The sequence below is a fragment of the Sturnira hondurensis genome, unplaced genomic scaffold (genome assembly GCF_014824575.4).
Source record: "Sturnira hondurensis isolate 20B ecotype Veracruz unplaced genomic scaffold, ASM1482457v3 Scaffold0021490, whole genome shotgun sequence".
Lineage (NCBI taxonomy): Eukaryota > Metazoa > Chordata > Mammalia > Chiroptera > Phyllostomidae > Sturnira > Sturnira hondurensis.
In genome coordinates this window covers 5,163,947-5,185,072 of record NW_028094121.1, presented here as the reverse complement: position 1 = coordinate 5,185,072, position 21,126 = coordinate 5,163,947, and the positions used below count along the sequence as shown (strand labels likewise).

At 47.6% G+C, this 21,126-nt stretch overlaps 1 protein-coding gene and 1 long non-coding RNA gene across 2 annotated transcripts; one reads left to right on the top strand and one right to left on the bottom strand.

Moving 5' to 3' along the window:
* Window positions 1-225: 225 nt before the first annotated feature.
* LOC118977682 (uncharacterized) lies at window positions 226-1,103 on the bottom strand. Its single transcript, XR_005064580.1, has 2 exons — window positions 912-1,103; window positions 226-723 (listed from the first exon to the last, which is right to left on the bottom strand). It is a non-coding gene; the product is annotated as an uncharacterized LOC118977682 (long non-coding RNA).
* Window positions 1,104-2,956: 1,853 nt separating this feature from the next.
* Window positions 2,957-20,634, top strand: LOC118977681 (peptidyl-prolyl cis-trans isomerase E). The gene is made up of 4 exons (XM_037032667.1): window positions 2,957-3,106; window positions 12,800-12,923; window positions 19,893-20,035; window positions 20,220-20,634. Exons 2-4 carry the CDS (start codon window positions 12,845-12,847, stop codon window positions 20,286-20,288), a joined length of 291 nt encoding a protein of 96 aa, XP_036888562.1. The 5' UTR covers window positions 2,957-3,106; window positions 12,800-12,844; the 3' UTR covers window positions 20,289-20,634.
* The last annotated feature ends 492 nt before the right edge of the window (window positions 20,635-21,126 follow it).

Sequence of the window (21,126 nt, the reverse complement as noted above, 5' to 3'; positions counted from 1 at the left end):
TTTTCTTTTCAGGATTCAAAAGCCAAATAACCCCTCATGAAATTCAGCTTAAGGTTTGAAGACTTCCTAGCTTGTCCTATGGACTTCAACATCAAGAACCACAAATTACAAATTTAATAGGTCATTTTGTATCAAAAGGTCAATTATGAAGCACCTAGAATTTTTCAATTAAAAGAATATATTCTCTGGGTTCTGCTATGGCTCAGACAGTGTTGAGTTTTTTTTCTATTGTGGGTTTTGATTTCCGCCCCCCCCCCGAAATTGGTTTTATTTGATGTACCCAAATCTTAAGTTTCTCAATAAAGAAAAAAACTCCATAACTTCCTGTCTTATAATTTACTCTGACCACACAGTTTTATTCTACAAGTTTCTTTCACTAGAAGTAATTTTAGGATGTAAATAGGGTCAAATGAAGTTCTGTATACTTTATCCCTTCCTAGCTGGATTACCTAGGTGTGCAAAACTGTCCATTGTATTCTGTCGTGGGAGGACTTTGTATTGAGACTCCCTCATTTACCTTAAGGGGGTAGGAGTCTGATCAGAGTGGGCGTGGAACCGATACAGGGTTTGCACATTTATGAGGGGCATACGAAGAGAGATGTAGATCCTGGCCCCTCCCTCTGGGACGTGTTGGTTGTGGTTTCAGTCTCTTCTGTCGCCTACGGCAGTTATGCATTCACCTCAGCAGGTCCAATTGCCCAGATTCTGCAATTGGGGTTTTCCCTGGCGGTGGGAAAAGGGCGTGGGAGATAGGTGTGAGCGACAGAAGCAAACAGTTGCTCAAGTCCTAAGTGTTTCGAGGCTCCTTAAATCCTCTAAAGGACTATAACCTGGCCAGGGTCAAACAGTCTATTTGCCCTCCAGGAACCCTTTTCTGTCTTGAGCTTGGCAGGCTGTCCTTAGGGCCTTACCCGCGTCTTTTATTCAGAACGCTCTTTTGGCTGGCTCCCCTTTTCCTTAAGGCGTGGCCCGAGCTACAATAGTTTTCCTCCATTTTCTGAGGACCGTAGTTAATGCGGCTGTGCGTGCGTGTTTTTTATTATCTGACTACGCCTCCGCACCTACCAGCGGCAGGGCCTGGTTGGTGCAACATCCGCGCTAACTTGGAGGGGCGTGGCGTGTGGCGGTGCGGGAATCCACTTCCGGCGGAAGAGCCAGGCAGCAATATGGCTGCCACCTAGAGGCGGAGACACGGGGCGACAGAGGATTTTCACTGGCCAGTCTGTGGTTGAATCGTGATTGGGGTTGGCTCCAGGCGGCACGCCGGCACGCCGGCACGTCGGCACGCGGCACGCAGCACGCAGCACGCAGCGTGCACGGCCGGTTTCTTAATGGGGGCTTCATTTCCCGCGGTCCGTGACGCGCTCGCGACTTGATGGATCTGTTGTCCTAGTACTGCCCAAAGCCTTTTTTTTTTCCGGCGCTGTACCCAGACAGGTGGTGAAATGTGGTTGGGACTAGGACCCCATCCCAAATTCTCGGCCCTAGCTCCTAAGATGAAGGCTTTCCCAGAATAGCTGAGGAATTGTGGAAACAGTGTCCCTGCGCTGGTTGGTGAGCATTGTGATGCAATTGTATATTTGCCTTTTGAATAGGGTCGGACTAGGGAGTGACCACTCCTCCCGGAAAGATGAGGGCAAACATCCCAGGTGTGCTCAGGCCGGAGCTAGGTTTGAAAGGCCAGGAGTTGGCATCCAAGGTGGGAGCAAGGCGGTGGACTGAATGGAGAGCAATAGAGCAAAAGCCCAGAGGTGTAAAGAAGTCAGCACTTGGAGTCAAATAGTTGGCACTGGGGAAGCAAGGGGAAAAAGAGGCCTGAGAGGTGGGCAGGGCTCAGGTTATGAAGGTCTTATATGCCATGCTAAGGACTTTGGACTCGTCGTGTGGGCGCTGTTGAACTTTTTGGCATTATTAAGGGGGGCAATGTTGTAATCAGATTTGTATTTTTTTGGAATTATTCTAGTGTCTGTAAGGGAGAGAGAGAGACTGGAGATGGTGAGCCCATTTAGGAAGCCATCACAGGGACTAGATGTCGGCCTGAAGAGGCTGGGAAGAAGTCATTTTTATGTACCCAAAAGACTGTAGGGACCCCTCCTTTTCCTCTCCGTGGTTGTCTTCAAGAGTGTGGAGGGCGTTAGTGCAGAAAGAGCTTGGTGGGCTGGCAGAGGAAGTGGACAACAAAGTTCTTTGTGCTGCTTTTATTCCTTTTGGAGACATCACAGATAGTTAGATTACACTGGATTGTGGAACAGATCAGTCTTCAGTGCCTTTCATGTTTAGGTTCCTAATGCCAGAGAAAGAACTTGGAAAAAAAACATTAAGTCACGTGCATTCTGTACACGTTTGGTATGTAATGAAGTTAAGGAGGATGTCTGGATAGGTCATCATCACTACTCATGGTGATGGAAAAGGAATGTTTAGAGGATGACAAAGCCAAGATGGTGGTATGGTTACGGGCTGAAATTGGCAAATTGACAATTTGTTAGATTTGACCAAAGGCTTTTTCCGTGTTGGAACCATTTGGGGGCTTTGATTTCTGTTCGTGTACTGTATAAACTGTAGTAAGAATCAGTAAGAAGACAGTCTGAAAAATCTTAAAAGGTCTCTATTGTTTCACATCACCTGCTGGATCACTGAACCCCCACCACATCTACTTACCGACCTTCCTTCTTAGCAGCTGTGCCTTTAAAAAGCATAGGTCAGCAGGGAAACTTAGTCTTGACAATGGAATGTTGACCTCTGCTTACCTGGGTGAGTTTTCCTTCCGTTGGTATAATGTTTGCTTCTATTTTTAAGGCAGGAGTTTTAGACCCAGCTCTGCTGCTAACTTTGTGTGTGACAAACTCTCTGAGCCTTACGTTCTTCAGTTTTTAAAAAATACTTATTTTTTGTTTTTTAGAGAGAGAGGAAAGGAGGAAGAAAGAGAGGGAGAGAAACACTGATTGGCTGCCTCTTGTACATACCTCGACCAGGGAGCGAACCTGCAACCCAGGCATGTGCCCTGACCAGGAATCGAACCAGTGACCTTTTGTGGTTTGCAGTATGACACCCAACCAGTTGATCCACACCAGTCAGGGCACAAGTTCTTCAATTCTTAAATAAAATGGTAAGACTGGCCTTTGGGGGCCCTTCTATCCCTGCATTCTATAAATTAGTGACTCTTACTGCTCTTGTTTCACCGACTAAAATATCTGTGCTCTGGTCTCTAGTAGTTACCTAACTCATGACCACAGAGTAGTGAGGTCAGTGCACTCTATGTAGTTAATGCTCAATTGGGATGAATAATTGCTAGATCAACATTTTTTTCCTATTTTGTATAAATCTTGGAAACAAAGGTTATCAAAATGCTTGGAAAGTAACTCAAGGTTTAAATTGTGTAGTGGTAGAATCAGATAATACGAAGTTTAAAATTTTAGTCACCATTTAGCTATATTAACTTAAACAAAATGATTTTAATATTTCTGAAAGCATTCTTTTTTTTAAAGATTTTATTTATTTATCTTTAGAGGGGAAGGGAAGGAGAGAAGTATCAATGCATGGTTGCCTTTCGTGAGTCCCCTGCTGGGAACTAGCCTGCAACCCAGGCATATGCCCTGACTGGGAATTGAACCGCGATCGTGTGGTTCGCAGGCCCATGCTCAATCCACTGAGCTACACCATCCAGGGCTGAAAGCATTCGTAACTAAACCAAGAAATTTCACTTTTTAAATGGCATTGGGATATGGCCTGCTTCCTCCCATTGCCCACATAATTAACTACTCATTTCTGCTATTGTAGAGAAGTACTTTCGCTGAATTTGAGTTCCCAGAGGTAAGTTTTCAGTGCTTTCTCCCATCCAAGTACTAACCAGGCCCGACCCTGCTTAGCTTCCAAGATCGGGCATGTTCAGGGTGGTATGGCCGTAGACTCAGTGCTTTCTATTTGACTATCGTTACTGTTGTCATTGGTTACAAAAGGTGCCACTGTCCATTTGGGTGGGGATAGGAGTTCTTAGAGCTACCATAACAAATTACCACAAACTCGGTGACTTAAAAAGAAATTTATTCTTCCAGTTCCAGAGGCTGGAAATCCAAAGTCAGGGTGTTGGCAGGGCCTCGCTCCCTCTGAGTACTCTAGAGACAGTCCTTTCCTTTATGGCTTCCTGTGGCTCCTGGCAGTCCTTGGCATTCCCTGGTTTGTAACTGCATCACTCCAATCTCTGCCCCTGTCTTCACATGGCCTTCCTCTTTCTGTGACTTCTCTTCTTGTAAGGACACCACTCGTTGGATTTAGGGCCCACCCTTATCCATGGGGACCTCATCTTAACTAGTGACTTCTAGTAGATGTGAAATTTGGGGGGATACTGTTCAACCCTCTACAGTGGCTCGGTGTTGACAGTTGCCAGGAGAGAGGAAGTTCCGGTTCAGAGTTCATCTCATGTAGTCAGAGTGTGGAAGCCAGGTCCTGCAGAGCCCGGAGCCGTCTGACCTGGCATTGCTAGTTCGTGTTTCCTGTGTATGCTCTCTGTCTCCATAACTGGGCACATGTTGATGGTGTACCACCAGCTCTAACAAGCAGTTAATACATGTTTTTTTGTTAAGTAGGTACATACAGTCTAGGTGGTTAGGAAGGGAAATTTGTATTTTTTCTTGTGTTTGTGCTACTAAGTATGTAAGTGCTAACTACAAGAAGAGTTAAACTGCAGGTGTGAACTTTTTTGGAGGGAGGGCAGGGTACTGCAGCAGCTACTGACAACATGGTATGGCTGAGAATCTTTGCTTTTTACTGAAGCTGTCGTTATTTGAAAGTGTTCACTGTGAACCGACAGTGAAACTAATTCTTACTTAGATATCATCCCCACTTAACACTGAAATAAATTCCAGCCATCTGTCAGTCTGTTGGCCAGCCTTTCCCTGACCATTCCGTATCTGTATCGTCGGTGCAGTTCATGGGCCGGAGCTGTTCTGCAGCCTGCTTCTGTATGGCCTATGTACTAACTGGTGTTTGTATTTGTAAAGGGTTGCAAGGGAGAAAAGAATATGCAGCAGAGATTGTATGTGGCCTGCAAAGCTTAACATATTTACTCGCTAACCTTTTTCGGAAAGTTTGTTGACTTTTAGTCTAGGACAATATGCTGCAAATATAGTGTAAATGGATTGCAGAATAAAATTGCAAATCTTGCGTAAGAGGCAGGATTTCATGAAGTATTTGAAAGTGATTATGGACAATTGCTGTTTTTGGTTCTAGTTTGAAAAGGGAGGCTCTTATAAAGATAAATCAATTAACACCTGAGTAGGAGGAGAAAACCTATATGACAGGTTGGGTGCTTTGATAGAAAATTCTTTGAATTCCTGTTGCTGCTATAACAAACACAACAAATTTGATGGCTTGTACAGTGCAAATGTGTTATCTTACATTTTGAGACATCAAAAGTCCAAAATGGATGTCACCGACTTAAAGTCAAGGTGTTGGCAGGGCTCTGTTCCTTCCGGAGGCTCCAGCGGAATCTGTTTACCTTTTCCACCGTCTAGAGATTGGCCACACCCCTTGACTTGTGGCCCCTTCCATCTTCAAGCCAGTGATGACCAGGTGTGTCTTCTGCACACTGTGTCACTCTGAAACTCATTCTTCTGCTTCCCTCTTCACAAGCAGAAGATCCTCGTGATTATCCCAATAATCCCGGATAATATTCTTACTTGAAGATCAGATGGCTAACCTTAATTCCATCTGTAAACTTAATTCCCTCTTGCCATATAATAAGCATATTCATTGATTCCAAGGGGTAGAATGTGGACATCTTGGGAGAGGGGGCATAATTTTGCCTACCACAAAACCCTTTAAAAAATCTTTGTGATTAGTCTTCATCACTAAGTATGAATTAAGGAATTCATTTCATGCTGTCTTTCAAATTTTTTTAATTGCTGGGGGAAAAAGTAGTACCTTATCCGTCTCTGTTTCTAAGAACAAGGGCATAAATGTAACCTGGAATCTTATTTCATTTGTTTTTGAATTTTCATGTAAAGGTCCAAAACAAACCTTTAAAAAAAAATCTACCTTTCCCTTGTATCATGAGGGTTGCCTTGTTTCACGGTGAGCACTCCATGAAACGCCGGCACCGGCAGGCACTTCGGGTGGGTGGAAACAGTTTCTTCCTATCTCCATTTTGGCTGAGCAGGTAGGGCCAGGATGACGTTTCAGCACTTTCCTAAGGAGGTGCAGCCCTGTCAACACCTCTTGGATTTCCCAGGAACCGCTGGGCTCCACCGCTCCTTCTACTTGGTCCAGAAGCTGCTGATACCAAAGAGCTTGGGGAGCCTCGGCAGCAGTAACTCATCTTTTCCCCCTTCGGCTGCTGCCATCTTGGGGGAGGGCTTTGGTATCACTTACTCTTGGACAGTGAAATATTCCATACTTCATTCTGTGTTCCCTGTTACTCTTCGACAAAATATGTCTCAGCAGTTAGCAATACCATTTTTCTCCAGTTCAGTGCTGATCTTGACTTTTTTAAAAAATATATTTTATTATGCTATTACAGGTGTCCCATATTTCCCCCTTTTATTCCCCTCTGCCCTGCACCGTCCCCCACCTGCATTCCCCCTCGTCATTTCATGTCCACAGGTTGTACATATAAGTTCTTTGGCTTCTCCTTTTCCTATACTGTTCTTAACCTCCCCCTGTCTATTTTGTGCCTACCATTTATGTTTCTTATTCCCTGTACCTTTCCCCTCCTTTTCCCCCTTCCTCCTCCCCACTGATAACCCTCCGTGTGATCTTCATTTCTGTAATTTGTCCCTATTATAGTTGTTTGCTTAGGGTTTGTTTTTTTTTTAGGTTCAGTTGTTGATAGTTGTGAGTTTATTGTCCTTTAACTGTTCATAGTTTTGTTTTTCTTTTTTAAGATTTTATTTATTTATTTGAGAGAGGGGGAGGGAGAAAGAGGGAGAGAAACATCAATGTGTAGTTGTCTCTCATGTGCCCCTTGTTGGGGACCCGGCCTCCAACCCAGGCACTTGTCCTGACTGGAAATCGAACCAGTGACCCTTTGGTTTACAGGCCAGTGCTCAACCCGCTGAGCTACACCAGCCAGGGCTAACTGTTCATAGTTTTGATCATCTTTTTCTTATATAAGTCCCTTTAACATTCCATAGAATTAAGGGCTTGGTGATGATGAACTCCTTTAACTTGACCTTATCTGCCCTTCCATTCTAAATGACAGATTTACTGGATAGAGTAATCTTGGATGTAGGTCCTTGCCTTTCTTGACTTGGAATACTTCTTTCCAGCCCCTTCTTGCCTGCAAGGTTTCTTTTGAGAAATCAGCTGACAGTTCTATGGGCACTCCTTTGTAGGTGACTGTCTCCTTTTCTCTTGCTGCTTTTAAGATTCTCTTCAGTCTTTGGTCATACAATAATTTTTTTTTCTTTTTTTTTTTAATATTTTATTGATTATACCATTACAGTTGTTCTATTCCCCCCCTTCAATCCCCTCCACCCGCACACTCCCTCCCCCACCATTCTCCCCCCCCTTAGTTTATAACCACGTGTCTCAAATTCTTTGGATTCTATATTTCCCCCACTATTCTCACCCTCCCCCCTATCTATCTTCTGCCTACCATCTATGCTATTTTCCATGCCTTCTCCCCCCTTCTCCCCCTCCCACCCCCCTGTTTCTAACCCTCCATGTGTTCTTCATTTCTATGGTTCCACTCCTGATCTAGCTGTCCTCTTGGTTTGCTTTTGTTTTAGGTGTGGTTGTTAATAACTGTGTGTTTGCTGTCCTTTCGCTGTTAATATTTTTCATCTTCTTTTTCTTATATAAGTCCCTTTAGCATTTCATATAATAAGGGCTTGGTGATGATGAACTCCTTGAACTTGACCTTATCTGAGAAGCACTTTATCTGTCCTTCCATTCTAAATGAAAGTTTTGCTGGATAAAGCAATCTTGGCTGTAGGTCTTTGGATTTCATGACTTGGAATACTTCTTTCCAGCCCCTTCTTGCCTGTAAGGTCTCTTTTGAGAAATCCGCTGACAGTCTGATGGGTACTCCTTTGTAGGTGACTGTCCCCTTATCCCTTGCTGCTTCTAGGATTCTCTCCTTCATTTTAGTCTTGGCTAATGTAATTATGATGTGCCTTGGTGTGTTCCTTCTTGGGTCCAACTTCTTTGGGACTCTCTGAGCTTCCTGGATTTCCTGGAAGTCTATTTCCTTTGCCAGACTGGGGAAGTTCTCCTTTATTATTTGTTCAAATATGTTTTCCACTCGTGGCTGTTTCTTTCCCCCTTCTGGTACCCCTATAATCCGGATGTTGGAACGTTTAAAGATGTCCTGGAGGTTCCTAAGCCTCTCCTCATTTTTTTGAATTCTCATTTTTTCATTCCTTTCTGGTGGGATGTTTTGTTCTTCCTTCTGGTCCATTCCATTGATTTGAGTCCCAGTTTCCTTTCCATCACTATTGGTTTCCTGTGCATTTCCCTTCATTTCAATTAGTTTAGCCTTCATATATGCCTTTAATTTGTAATTTTGTTCCTCTAATTTGTGACTATAATCAACCAGTTCTGTGAGCATCCTGATAAATAGTGTCCTGAATTGTGCTTCTGAGAGGCTGGCAGTTTGTCAGTTGCTTAGAGTTATTGGCTCTGGGACTTTGAGTTCTTCTTGCGCCATCTTTCGGGTTGTTCGTGCCTGTTCCATAGCAGGATCAGAGCCCTAAAGTGTTCACCAGAGCAGGGCAACTAAGTCGCTGGGTTGTGACGTTGTATGTGGGGGCGGGGTCAAAGAGGGACAATGGCTCTCACTGGTATTGCCGGGCAACTAAGTCGCTGGGTTGTGACGCTGTATGTGGGGGCAGGGTCAGAGAGGGACTCTGGCGTTCCGTCTGCCGTCTGCCGCCTGCCGCCCCGGCCCTCACCGGTGCCGAAGGGCAACTAAGTTGCTGGGTTGTGACGCTGTCTGTGGGGGCGGGGTCAAAGAGGGACTATGGCGTCCTGTCCGCCGACTGCCGCCACGGCCCTCACCGGTGCCGCAGTTGCTGCCGTCACCGGGCCCACGCGTTTCATCCCACTGCACGCGAGTGTGCCACCGCCGTTAGCCCTCGCCCTCTGGGGTCTGCGTGGTCTGTCTCACTGTGCGCGAATATGCGCCCGCGGTCTGCCCCGCACCCCAACTGGTTCCCGCCTGGGTCGGGGGCCCTGTCCTGCCCGACCCTGCTCGCTGCTGGCTCCGCCCCTCTTACCGTCCCCGTTGAACGGTTAGATGTAGTCAGACTTCCGTATAATTCAATTTTCTGTCCTTTGGTTGTGTCTTTGTTTCTCCAAACCTTTGTTGTATTCAAACTTGGTTGTGGGAGAAGGCATAGTGTTTCCACCTATGCCTCCATCTTGGCGGAAGTCTCCTGGTCATACAATTATGATGTGCCTTGGTGTGTTCCTCCTTTGGTCCCCCTTCTTTAGGACTCTCTGAGCTTCCTGCATTTCCCGCAATTCTGTTTCCTTCACCAGACTGGGGAAGTCTTCTTTCATTATTTTTTCAAATAAGTTTTCCATTTCTTGTTCTTCTTCTCCTTTTAGCACCGCTATGGTTTGGATATTGGAACATTTAAAGTTATCCCAGAGGTTCCTAAGCTTCTCCTCATTTTTCTGAATTCTCGTTTCTTCATTCTATTCCAGTTTAATGTTTATTTCTTTCTTCTGGTCCATGTCATTGATTTGAGTCCCAGTTTCCTTCCTTTCTCTGTTGGTTCCCTGTACCTTTCCCTTCATTTCACTTTGCACAGCCTTCACCTTTCCTTCTATACACGACCCTATTCAGCCACTTCTGTGAGCATCCTGATTATCAGTGTTTTTTTTTAAACTCTGCATCTGATAGGTATTCCATCTCTTCATCGCTTAGTTCTGTTTTGGAGCTTTCATCTATTTCATTTGGGCCATATTTCTTTGTCTCAGTGTAGCTGTTACCTAGTAAGGGGCAGAGCCTTAGGTGTTCACCAGGTGGGGCAACCCAATTTGCTGCATTGTAATGCTGTCTGTGGGGAGGGGGTCCAAGAGGAAACAATGCTGCTTCCTCAGCTCTCTGCTGGTTTCCCGTCACTTCCCCGAACACTCACAGTCAAATTGGGCCCTTCTGGTGCTGATTCTGGGTGGGTGGGTTTGTGTACATTCTGGGACCCTGTGGGTCTCTCCAGCGGCGAACTCTCTGTGAGGCTGGGAGTTTCTCCTGCTGCTGCAACCCCCACAGGTTTTTTTGACCATAGGTTTTGAGGCTTTATTTTCCTATGTTGGAACCCTGGGTTGTGCTATCTGTCTCTTTCCTTCAGGATAACCCACTTGCAAATGTGGGGCCACCTTGCTCCCACCCTGGTCCTCCAGCCGCCACCTTGCTATGCATCCTTTCCTCCCCAACTGCCCATTTCTACCCCTCCCACCAGTCTGGGTGAATGTTTCTGCTTTAACTCCTTGGTTGTTGGACTTCCATACAGTTCGATTTTCTGACAATTCTGGTAATTTTTTTGCTTTTCAATTTTTTGTTGTCCTTCTTTTGGTTGTGCGAAAGGCAAAGTGTATGTGCCTATGCCTCCATCTTTGCCTGAAGTCTCTGCTCTTGACTTTTAAGGTGGGCTCAGAACCTGGTCATTGTATTTACCCTTATAATTTCAGTTCCAAAGAATATGCCAGAAAAGACCTTCCTATTGGGAGAGGGGAAGTGCATGGTGGCTCAGGGACTTTTTATGGTTAGCTTTGTGCTCAGGCTGGCATTGAAGGGGTAGGGAAGGGGTGCAGTCTGGCAGTGTAGAATTAAAATTTTTTTCTTTTTTTTTTAAAGATTTTATTTATTTATTTATCTTTAGAGGGGAAGGAGAGAGGAAGAGAAACATCAATGTATGGTTGCCTTTCATGCATCCCCTGCTGGGAGTTGGCCTGGCAGGGAACCAACCTGCAACCCAGGCATGTGCCCTGACTGGGAATCGAACCGCGATCCTCTGGTTCGCAAGCCTGTGCTCAATCCACTGAGCTACACCAGCCAGGGCTTTGGCAGTGTAGAATTAATCATGAGCAAGTCTAAGACTTCTTAGAAGTAAATGGCAGGCATTCATTTAACTCACAAGGATTAAGCAGCCGAATGGTACTGTAGTCTTTTCAGAATGAAGCTGAACTTTTGGGGAGGATGGTTTGTGTCAGTTTGCCTAAACCAGCAGTGGGAACTAAGGAAGGCTCTTCCAGACTGAATGAGTGGGGCCAGCGTCCTTCTGCTGTGGCGATAGTCTGTACACCAGCAGAGTGGCTTAGAGTGGGGAGAGTGGACCCTCAGCAAGGCTAGAGGCACTGTCCTGATGGAAGTCTTGCCTTGGGACGTGGACTTGGACTGTGTTCTTCCCCCCCTGCTGATTGTGTCTGCTAAGACTCCCTGCGTCCCTCAGTGCCCCTTTGCTTCTGCCACATCTTCACGTCTTGGCTGAGCCTCTCCTCTCTCACGGGAGTGATGAGATCACTGGTCTCCGTGCCCCAGGCCTGTGTACCCTGTCGTGAGAAGCCAGTGGGAGCTTCCTAAAGCACAGCTCTGATGACTCACCCTTAGTGTTGTAGGCGTCCCCGCATCTATAGGGCTGACTGAGCGCTGGCTCCATCGGAGGGGCCGGGGGATCCCCATGTTCCTACCCTGCTCTTCTCTCCACATTGTATCCCCATTTTTATTCTAGAAAACAAGAGTGTGTAGTTACCTGTACATCTCCCATGTTTTTGCACAAGCAGTTCCTTTGCTTAAAATGATCTTTCCAACTTACCTTACTTAGCTAACTCCTGCTGACCTTTCATAGCTGAGCTCACTGCTGCCTTCCCCAGGAAACTGTGTGAATCCTCCAGTTGCATTGGTGTCCTTCTGGGCTTCTGTGGCCTCTGGACTCCTTGGAGCCCTCTCTTCACGCATTCGCCACATCGCTGTGGCATTGCTTTTACATGTTGCTTCCTCTGTGCCAGACTCTGCTGTAAGTGCTTTACCAATGCTTACTCCTGTTGACAGTCCTTTGAGATAAGTACTATTATTATCCCCAATTCTGGGTGACAAAACTGGGGCACAGTAAGGTCAACACAGCCTACGAGTTGTGGAGCTAAGATTGGAAGCCAGACTGTATCGCCGTAGCATCTGTGTGCCTGACAGCGGAGAACACCCCTTCCCTGCTGGGCAGTCAGTTCTTCAAGGGCGGGAGCCATGTCTTCTCACTGGGTAACCCAGTGCTTGGGTTCATAGTTCAGTACCTGTGTGTTGACCTGTCCACACTACAAGGACGTCAGAGACCATGGAGTTTTCTGTGTCATACAAATGGAGGGTTTATAGTGAATGCTCTGTTTGTCTGGTCAGCCTTGTCCATTTGGAGCATAAAGCAAGGCCCAACCTCCTCCATTGTCTTCTGAGCGCTAGAGCCCTAGACAGCTGCCCTCGGTTGCATTGCAGCCATCCTGTGAATACGTAGGGTTAGGCCTAGAGGGAGAGTTATGGTCCATTTAACTGGAGTGAGGTGGGTGAGCTTGAGCTGGGGCTTGAAAGTGCCCAGAACAGTGTCATTCTGTGACTGCAGGGAGGGTGAAGTGGGCTGACGTGTCTGAGGGTGAATCACATGGTAAGATAAGGTGCCTGCGGGATGGGGCTGGGGTTAGATAGCGCTGACGTCTCCTGTCACTGGGTGTCCAGCTGGGTGCTGTGACCATGGCCTCTGCCTCCTGCAGCCCTGCCTGCTCACTGCAGTCGGGTTCTGGTTTCAGAAGAATCCTTGTTCTCCCACTTGGGGAGTCAGGGAGTTCTCTCTAACCAAGCTATTTCTTCACCCAGGGAGAGCCCGCTGCAAAAAAGGCCTGCTCCAATCCATAGGTGTACATGGACATCAAGATCGGGAACAAGCCAGCCAGCCGCATCCAGATGCTCCTGCGTTCAGATGTCGTTCCCATGACAGCAGGTGAGTGGGGCTCCTGTCAGGACTGCTGGGGGGCTGGTAGCTAATCAAGCCGAGGAGGAAGCTGCTGCACCCTTGACAGTATTTCTGCCTGAGTCCACCTGAGGCATCTCGGATCCCAGAAGCTAGCAGCAAAAGAGGCAGCACAGGTATTTTTGAAGCTCTATAAAGAAGTAGGACCATTAAAAAGAATAAGCAGTTGAAAATTATAAAATATTTCAATTACTATCCTGTTGGGTTTTATTTTTTTTTAAAGATTTTATTTATTTATTTTTAGAGAGAGGGAAAGGGCGGGAGAAAGAGAAACATCAGTGTGTGGGTGCCTCCCACATGGCCCCACTGGACATGGCCCGCTACCCAGGCATGTGCCCTGACTGGGGACCAAACCAGTGACCCCCCGGCTCACAGGTCAGCGCTGAATCCACTGAGCCACACCAGCCAGGGCGGGTTTTATTTTTTTAAAGATTTTATTTAGTTAGTTTTATTTTTTATTTTTTTATTATATTTTATTGAATATACCATTACAGTTGTTCTATTCCCCCCCTTCATTCCCCTCCACCTGCACACTCCCTCCCCCACCATTCTCCCCCCCTTAGTTTATAACCACGTGTCTCAAGTTCTTTAGATTCTATATTTCCCCCACTATTCTTGCCCTCCCCCCTATCTATTTTCTGCCTACCGTCTATGCTACTTATTCTCTGTACCTTCTCCCCCCTTCTCCTCCTCCCACTCCCCTGTTGCTAACCCTCCATGTGTTCTTCATTTCTATGGTTCCACTCCTGATGTAGCTGTCCTCTTGGTTTGCTTTTGTTTTAGGTGTGGTTGTTAATAACTGTGAGTTTGCTGTCCTTTCACTGTTAATATTTTTCATCTTCTTTTTCTTATATAAGTCCCTTTAGCATTTCATATAATAAGGGCTTGGTGATGATGAACTCCTTGAACTTGACCTTATCTGAGAAGCACTTTATCTGTCCTTCCATTCTAAATGAAAGTTTTGCTGGATAAAGCAATCTTGGCTGTAGGTCTTTGGATTTCATGACTTGGAATACTTCTTTCCAGCCCCTTCTTGCCTGTAAGGTCTCTTTTGAGAAATCCGCTGACAGTCTGATGGGTACTCCTTTGTAGGTGACTGTCCCCTTATCCCTTGCTGCTTCTAGGATTCTCTCCTTCATTTTAGTCTTGGCTAATGTAATTATGATGTGCCTTGGTGTGTTCCTTCTTGGGTCCAACTTCTTTGGGACTCTCTGAGCTTCCTGGATTTCCTGGAAGTCTATTTCCTTTGCCAGACTGGGGAAGTTCTCCTTTATTATTTGTTCAAATAAGTTTTCCACTCGTGGCTGTTTCTTTCCCCCTTCTGGTACCCCTATAATCCGGATGTTGGAACGTTTAAAGATGTCCTGGAGGTTCCTAAGCCTCTCCTCATTTTTTTGAATTCTCATTTCTTCATTCCTTTCTGGTGGGATGTTTTGTTCTTCCTTCTGGTCCATTCCATTGATTTGAGTCCCAGTTTCCTTTCCATCACTATTGGTTTCCTGTGCATTTCCCTTCATTTCAATTAGTTTAGCCTTCACATATTCCTCTAATTTGTGACTATAATCAACCAGTTCTGTGAGCATCCTGATAAACAGTATCTTGAACTGTGCTTCTGAGAGGCTGGCAATTTGTCATTTGCTTAGAGTTATTGGCTGTGGGACTTTGAGTTCTTCTTGTGCCATCTTTCGGGTTGTTCGTGCCTGTTACGTAGAAGAATTGGAGCCCTAGGTGTTCACCAGAGCAGGGCAACTAAGTCGCTGGGTTGTGACACTGTATGTGGGGGTGGGGTCAAAGAGGAGCAATGGCGTCCCGTCTGCCACCTCCCGCTGCGGCCCCCACAGGTGCCGAAGCTGCCACCATCACCGGGGCCTGCACGTTTCGTCCCACTGCATGCAAGTGTGCCACCACTGTCAGCCCTCCACCACTGGGTTCGCCCCCTGGGGCCTGCGTGGTCCGTCTCACTGTGCGCGAATGTGTGACCGCGGTCAGTCTGCCCCACACCCCGACTGGGCCCGGGCTGCCTGTTTGCCTAGGTTGGGGGATCTTTCCTGCCCGACCCTGCTCCGCTGCTGGCTCTGCCCCTCTTACCATCCCGGTTGAACGGTTAGTTGTTGTCGGACTTCCGTATAATTCAATTTTCTGTTCTTTGGCTGTGTCTTTGTTCTCCAAACCTTTGTTGTATTCAAACTTGGTTGTGGGAGAAGGCACAGTGTTTCCACCTATGCCTCCATCTTGGCAGAAGTCTTATTTAGTTAGTTTTAGGAAGAGGGGAAGGGAAGTAGAAAGAGGGGGAGAGAAACATCAATCTGTGGTTGCCTCTTGCACGCCCCCTACTGGGGACCTGGCCTACAACCCAGGCATGTCACCTGACTGGGAATTGAACTGGCGACCCTTTGGTTTGCAGGCTGGCACTGAGTCCACTGAACCACACCAGCCAGGGCCCCTATTCTTTATCACTTATTTATATACATATATTTTTCCCTTTCTGTACCAGTTGAGAGGAAGTTGAAGATACGTCCTTTGACCACAAATATTTCAGTATGTATTTCCTGAGAACAAAAATATGCCCTTACTAACCACATTACAGCTATCAAAATCAGGAAATTTAACATCCATACAACACTAATTGAAACTAATCTTTAGGCCATATTCCCCTTTTTGTCACCTATCCAAACTTCATGCAAATCCCCATGAGTCTGTTTCCCAGAAAAACTGACCTAAAATAGCCAAAAACAGGGAAAATCAAATAGCAGTAACATGAAGGTATTGTTCAGGTATAATCACCTGAAGGAAAGAAAGAAACGTTGCCTCTGGCAGGGCAAAAACTGGTATTGGGGGAGCAGAAGAATTCCGTGTTTTATAAGAAGTTTCATGGAATGATTTTTTAAAAAACTATATACAATTATGATTGTAATAAGCATTTTGAAAAGGCTGGACTGAGTCCGGCCAAGATGGAGGCGTAGGTAGATACACGTCGCTTCCTCACACAATGAAAAAAAGGATAACAACCAACTTAAAAACAAAAACAACCAGAACTGCAAGAAAATCGAGCTGTATGGAAGTCTGACAACCAAGGAGTTAAAGATTGATTCATCCAGGCTGGTAGGAGGGGCAGAGCCAGCAGCCAGGCAGGATGGGAAGCTGTGGAGGATGAGCAGCAGTGCTGTGGCTGGCGGACCAGGATATCCCACATTCACATGCAGATAAGCTGGCGGGAACAACTGGGAAGCAAGACAGACCATCCAACCCAGGGTTCCAGCACGGGAAAATAGAGCCTCAAAACCTCTGACTATAAAACCTGTGGAGGTTATGGCCGAGGGAGAAACTCCCCGTCTCAGCAGAGTCCATTGGAGTGACCTACAGAATCATAGAATGTACACAAGCCCAGTCACCAGGCATTCAGCACCTGAAAGGACACATTCTGCTTCTGAGAATTGAGGGAAGTGACTGAAAGCTGGTGAGAGCCAAGCAAGTGATGTTCCCACTTGGACCCCCTCCCCCACAGACAGCGCCACAATGCAGCAAATTGGGTTGCCCCACCCCGGTGAACGCCTAAGGCCCTGCCCCTTACTAGGTAACAGCTACACTGAGACAAAGAAATATGGTCCAAATGAAAGAACAAATGAAAGCTCCAAAAACAGAACTAAGCGATGAAGAGATAGCCAACCTATCAGATGCAGAGTTAAAAAAAAAAACACTGATAATCAGGATGCTCACAAAAGTTGGCTGAGTAGGGTCTTAAATAGAGGGAAAGGTGAAGGCTGTGCAAAATGAAACGAAGGGAAAGGTACAGGGAACCAACAGTGATGGGAAGGAAAGCAGGACTCAAATCAATGATTTGGACCAGAAGGAAGAAATAAACATGAAACTGGAATAGAATGGAGAAATAAGAATTCAAAGAAATGAGGAAAGGCTTAGGAACCTCTGGGACAACATTAAAATATTCCAACATCCGAATCATAGGGGTGCCAGAAGGAAAAGAGGAAGAGCAAGAAATGGAAAACTTATTTGGAAAAAAATAATGGAGGAAAACTTCCCCAGTCTGGCAAAGGAAGTAGAATTGCAGGAAATCCAGGCAGCTCAGAGAGTCCCAAAGAAGTCGGACCCAAGGAGGAACACACCAAGGCACATCATCATTAAATTACCCAAGATTAAGGATAAGGAGAGAATCTTAGAAGCACAAGAGATAAGGGGACAGTCACCTACAAAGGAATTCCCATAGGACCATCAGCTGATTTCTCAAAAGAAACCTTGGAGGCAAAAAGGGGCTGGAAAGAAGTATTCCAAGTGATGAAAGGCAAGGACCTTCATTCAAGATTCCTCTGTCCAGCAAATCTGTCATTTAGAATGGAAGAGCAGATAAAGTGCTTCCCAGATAAGGTCAAGGTGAAGGAGTTCATCATCACCAAAGCCTTTACATGAAATGTTAAAGGGACTTATCTAAGTAAAAGAAGATGATCAAAACTATGAACAGTAACATGACAAACACAGCTATCAACAACTGAACCTAAAAAACAAACTAAGCAAACAACTAGAACAGGAACAGAATCACAGAAATGGAGATCACATGGAGGGTTATCAGTGTGGGGGAAGAATGGGGGGAAAGGTACAGGGAATAAGAAGCATAAATGGTAGATACAGAATAGACGAGGAGGTTGAAAATAGTACAGGAAATGGGAAGCCAAAGAACTTACATATGTGGTCCATGGACATGAACTAAGGAGGAGGGAGTGGTAGAGGGAAGGAGGGTACAGGGTGGGGTGGTGGATAAAGGGGAGGAAAAATGGGACAACTCTAATAGCACAATAAATACACTTAAGGAATTTTAAAAAGACTAGACAAAGGATTATGGGTAAAAGGGTCATTATGAATATTTATGAAAATAAGAGATACAACTACCAGCAGTAGTAGTTAGCCCCTGGGAAATGGACTGCGGGTACTGAGAGGAAAATTCTGCACACATGAATGTTTGCCCAGGCGTGAAGTCTACATGGACTTAGAATAATTCTTCATTGGGTGGAACATTGCAGGACATCTCAATTCCCTGCTCCTTCCCACTCATACCAGTGGCGCCCCCAGTATCAAGGACCAAAAACATGCCTTGAAGTGACTGAGCAGCCTCCAGGGGTCAGTGTTAACCCTGCGTATAACCCCTGCTCTAGACAGTCTCTTCCCTTCGATTTTGGGCCTAAATGCGTAAGAGAATGAGGTGGTAAGGGCAGGTGACCGTAAACAGATCTTCCACACCCTTGTCTGGCAGGACGTTTGAGAGTCTCAGAGGAGGTGGGGCAGCTTTTCACTAAGTGGGATGTAGCAGAACACCTAACATTTCAAGCGCCCCCCGCCCTGCCCCCCCACTAATGCCAGTAGCACCCCATAACATTTCTAATGATCAAAAACACTTAAATTTCTGAAGGGCCCCTAGGGGTGGGACCAACCCCACTGAGAACCACTGGCCCAGGCACACTCAGTCCTCGGGCTGGCCATCACGTCTCTGTTGCTGTTCCCACAGTCAGTCTGGCCCGTCTCCCTGTCCTCTCCCCTCGCACCCCCACGGCTTCATATGCCCCACAGCTCGTGTCCTTCACCTCACTCTCTTCCTCCCCTCTTGCTGTTTCAGTCAGTGACACCACCGTCCACCTGGCTGAGGAGTCAGACCCTTGGGACCCACCCCTGAGCCCTCTCCCAGAGCCCTCTGTCTCCAGGCACTGGCTGGCCTGGCCGCCCTGCACCCTCCCCCCCACCAGGGCCTTCCCAGCTCACCTCCGGCTCCGCTCTGGTCTCTTGCCCCTTGTAGTCTAACATCAAGGTAGTCAGAGCTGTCCTTCCAGGTGGAAACCCAGTCCCATCGTTCTGCGGACAGCCCTCCTGGGGCCACATTGCCCGTAGGATCTGGTCCAGCAGGGACCCACCTGGGCCTGGCACCTGCCCGCTCCCACTGACCCGCTGCTCTGGCCTCTGTGTCCCAGCTGCAGGCTCACCGTTCCTCAGACCTGGAGCTCACTCCCCTCAGGGCCTCGGCCAGTGCTGATTCCTCCCTGGAGTGCTCTGTCCCCGGTTTCCGCAGGGCCACCCCTCCCTCCCTCTGGGTATCACACACGTGTCCCCTCGTCCTCGGGGCCTGCCCTGGCCTCCCTCTCGAGTGGGCTTTCCTACCATCTCGTTCATCTTTTTGTCAGGCTTCATTTTTTTGCCACACCTTTACTATCTGAAACTAAGTTTATTTTTCTACTTATTTTCTGTCTCCCCTTGAGAATGGCAGCCTCGTGAGCACAGGATGTGGGATTTTTTTCACTCTTATGTCTGCGTCTGACACAGTAAACGTTTGACCATTGGTAACAGTGCTCACGGGGCTGGTCTGTTCTGTGCCAGACACCCTGGTCTGCTGTGGCGCTGAGCGTGGAGGGGACAGGGCCCCACCCCCAGGGAGCACACGGGGCCGAGGCCCCGCATGGAGAGCGGCTTTCTCACCCCCACAGACGGGCCGCAGCTGCTCCTGCTGCCCCTCCACCCCCAGACCTGGGCCCTTAAACTAAACTCAGACGTCCCCTCATCCTGACCGCCTCCCGTGATGGTGACAGCAGCCCACGTGACACACCCAGAGCCCCTGTGTGACTGCCACTGTGCTCCCATTCCCTGCGCAGCTGTCTGCCACTGGCTTCCCTCTGCACGGCACAGTTGTCTTTTGAGTGACCTGCGCTGGACTGAGCTCCACCAGAGCCAGGACCCTGTCCCCAAGGCTCTACAGGGGTATGTGACAGCGCAGACAGTATTTGTTGAGTGAGTGACACAGGACAAGACAGTATAAAGTGATTGAAGCAACCCTGCTCCCTGTTCTGTGGACTGTCCCTGGAGTGGAGGACAGGCATCCGCATGGTCGGTGTGTCCCAGAGTCAGCTTGGCCGGAAAAGGGGACTGACCCGCGCCTGCTCCCTCCAGGCCTGCTCTCCATGGCCAACTCCGGCCCCAACACCAATGGCTCCCAGTTCTTCCTGACGTGTGACAAGACAGACTGGCTGGACGGCAAGCACGTGGTATTTGGGGAGATCACGGAAGGCCTGGATGTCCTGCGAAAGATCGAGGTGGGTGGCTGATGCCCCGAGGGGCAGCAGAAGCAGCGCCCTGCGGCCTGGAGCGGGGGGCACAGCTGCTGGCGGAGGAGGCTGCGGGTGCTCAGGCTGGGAGTAGAGGGTTGAATGTCCCCGATGTCCCCTTTAATTCCCACCCTCCCTGTGCGCTTTCTCCTCTCTTGTTCCGCCCACGAAGGCCCAGGGCAGCAAGGACGGGAAGCCGAAGGAGAAGGTGATCATCTCCGACTGTGGGGAGTACGTGTGAGAGGCGCTTTCCCTGCGCTGCACCTGCGGGTCCAGGATTCGTTCGCTGCGGGGATCCCGCCCTTGTTAAGCAGGGGTTCCTCAAGTGGCGCTTGTCGGGGTCAGCTTGGAGCAGCTCCCCTGCTGGCTGGCTGGGCTTTCCCTGGCTCTTTCCCAAGCGTGGCCGTGGCCGTGGCCCTGGAGCTGGCACAGGCACCCGGGTCCCCCCTGTGGATGGCTGAGTGTGACCTTAGTAGGCCTTTGCCGCCAGCGCCTTTCCTGAGCCCACCAGTGTTTGGACATTTCTTGTGGTAAAATGAATCATAATTTATTTTGCCAGATATAATAAATCCTCCCCCAAAACTGAAGACTTCAGGTTTTTCTCTGTTGAGTCCTTCAGCTGATTGTATGAGGCCCACCCACATTATGGAAGGTGATCTGCTTTATTTCAACTCTGCTGATTTAAATGTTAATCACATCAGAAGTATACCTTCACAGCAACATCTGGACTGGTATTTGACCAAAAACGGGATACTGTGACCTAGCCAATTTGACACATAAAATTAACCTGCACAGTCCCCAAAATATTTACTGCCTGAACCTTTAGAGAAAGCTTGCTGACCCCTGAGTGAGATGCATGGTCCCACCCCGTGCTGAGCTCTGGTCCTACCTACTGTGGCAGACACTGCTGGGAGCCAAGGTGGCCTGGCTTCTCTCCACTCCCCTTCCATGTTCTAGTTGGCTGGGGGGCTTTAAAGATCCTTCACCTGGGCAAGGCTCTGAGCAGGGACAGGCCTGCTGCCCTGTGGCCTGAGGATGGCGTTCTGCCCCTGGCTCCCGTGTATTCAGTGGACTCCTGG

Coding starts and splice junctions, on each gene's coding strand:
- LOC118977681 (XM_037032667.1), top strand. CDS start 12,845: ATGGACATCAAGATCGGGAACAAGCCAGCCAGCCGCATCCAGATGCTC. Junction 12,924..19,892: donor TGTCGTTCCCATGACAGCAG/GTGAGTGGGGCT, acceptor TGCTCCCTCCAG/GCCTGCTCTCCATGGCCAAC. Junction 20,036..20,219: donor ATGTCCTGCGAAAGATCGAG/GTGGGTGGCTGA, acceptor CCGCCCACGAAG/GCCCAGGGCAGCAAGGACGG.